Genomic DNA, 1,924 nt, shown 5'->3' on the forward strand with positions numbered 1-1,924 from the left:
AATAGAAGAAATACATGACTTTTTTATGCTTATTAAAATTTAGAATATGATAAATTCTCTTAGTAAATTAATTTTTATACGTGTGTGTAAGTAGAGGTTTGTCTTAATTAATATATTAACATCATAACTTGGCCCCCTCAAACTAAAATTTCTGGCTCCGCTCCTGATAACATGTAATTGAGAGAATCAATTGGAATTTTCATTGATTAAGGAAAATAATACAAACTCGAGTTTGTATAAAAATAATAATATAAAAGAGAGGGAAAACTAATTTTGTAACTAAATTAACAAACTCTTTTAATGATTATTAAAAAAAAAAAACTCATTGTTTGTTTGTTGTTGTTGTTGCAGAAAGTGTCTTCATTGGCTAGTTTTCACATAAATTGCCAAATTTAGAAAATCAAAATGTTAACCAAAAGCTCTTGCCAAGAATTGGACCTTGAGTCTCAAGAAACTGTCACTCCAAGAGACCGTTGGCGAAGGGTTGTTTCAAAGTTACTAGAGCGAAATCTCATACCAAAAGTTGATGAATCTAAGAAAGTTTCTCATTCTCTAGAGAAATTAGTCTCTTCATGGACTTCCTTTGACGTTGACACTAAATTAGTAAGTTTTCTATGCTCTCTCCCTTGTATCTATGTTATGTATATGGTGGATGGAGAAACTTTAGTTTGATTGAATGTTTGAAATGCATTAAAGATAAAGCTTATATTTAATTAGGTCAATGCTGGTGATGGTGGCAACCATGAGTCTCAAAAAATGGCCTTGCCAATGGCAAGCATATCTCCAAGAAATCTGAAGGAGTTAAATCCCATACTGAGCGCAGATAAAGCTGAGAAGGTATAAGTATTTTTTGACCTCTGCGTAGTTTCTAGGAGACGCTTTTTGTTAAAGTTTAAGGGAAAATATCCAATTAAGAGAATCAATTGGAATTCTCCTTTTCTAAGGAAAATAATTAGAGAAAGATCTAGGATTTCAAGTGAGAGGGGTGAGTTACACTCAAACCCAAATGCTTAAAAAATTTGTTATAACCTAAATCTTCATATCGTAGCTCTAGATTAACCCAAAGACAACCATGTTCTTTTTTTTTCATCCAAGCTACTTATAAAAGAATATATATATATATATATATATGTGTGTGATATATTATGTGTGTGTGTGTGTGCGCGCGCGCGCGCGCGCATGTGTGTTTTTATCTCAAGCTTCTTTAGGAAACTTCATCAAACACTTGAGCTGCAATTATCATATACTAATGCTTTAAGATGAATTCATAAATCATTTAGAACACAAACATAAACTCACAAAAAGAATCAAAATTTAATGAAAATTTGAATAAATAAAGTATATTTTTTGTGAAAGCAAAGAAGTATTGAACAAAAATAGAGTATAAAATTCAAAACCATGCTTCATATATTTTATATTTTGCTTTTTCTCATTGGCCAGGGAGGCCATTGCACCCCGTCCAAGCATAGTTACGTCCTTGGAAATAATACATACTTCAATTTATATAAAAACAGAATATAAAAGAGAGGGAAAACTAATTTTGTAACTAACCTAACAAACTTGTAATTGTTATTAACATTATTTTGAAATCTAGACCATTCATAAAACCAAAAAGAGAGATTTCAAAGTTTTTAAGATTGGCTCAAGATTCAATTAATGTGAAACGTGACTAAATAAAAATTATTAATTCTTTTATATATAATTTTGTTGAGAAGCATTACATACAATAAAAATAATACTTTGTAAGAAAAGACCCAAGAAATTGACTTACCAAAATGGAATGTCTTAGTCAACATATCTTGCGTGGGAGGCTTGGGTTTGCGTCCCCATTTATACGCATATGTTTTATTAAATTATCCATTTTTAAAAATATTTTATGAAAAATTGTCAAAAAAAATTAATTTTTTTTAAAAGTAATTCTTTA

At 29.8% G+C, this 1,924-nt stretch overlaps 1 protein-coding gene across 1 annotated transcript in view; it reads left to right on the forward strand.

The window, feature by feature from the left end:
- The first annotated feature begins 405 nt into the window (after nt 1-405).
- The window catches only part of LOC112035822 (putative calcium-transporting ATPase 13, plasma membrane-type), a 6,091-nt gene continuing 4,572 nt past the window's right edge, over nt 406-1,924 (forward strand). Inside the window, exons 1-2 of the mRNA XM_024068657.2 lie at nt 406-603; nt 718-837. Coding sequence (XP_023924425.2) covers nt 406-603; nt 718-837 — 318 coding nt within the window. The remainder of the gene's footprint in view (nt 604-717; nt 838-1,924) is intronic.

This window comes from Quercus suber, unplaced genomic scaffold, assembly GCF_002906115.3.
Source record: "Quercus suber isolate HL8 unplaced genomic scaffold, Cork oak 2.0 scaffold_567, whole genome shotgun sequence".
Taxonomy (NCBI): domain Eukaryota; kingdom Viridiplantae; phylum Streptophyta; class Magnoliopsida; order Fagales; family Fagaceae; genus Quercus; species Quercus suber.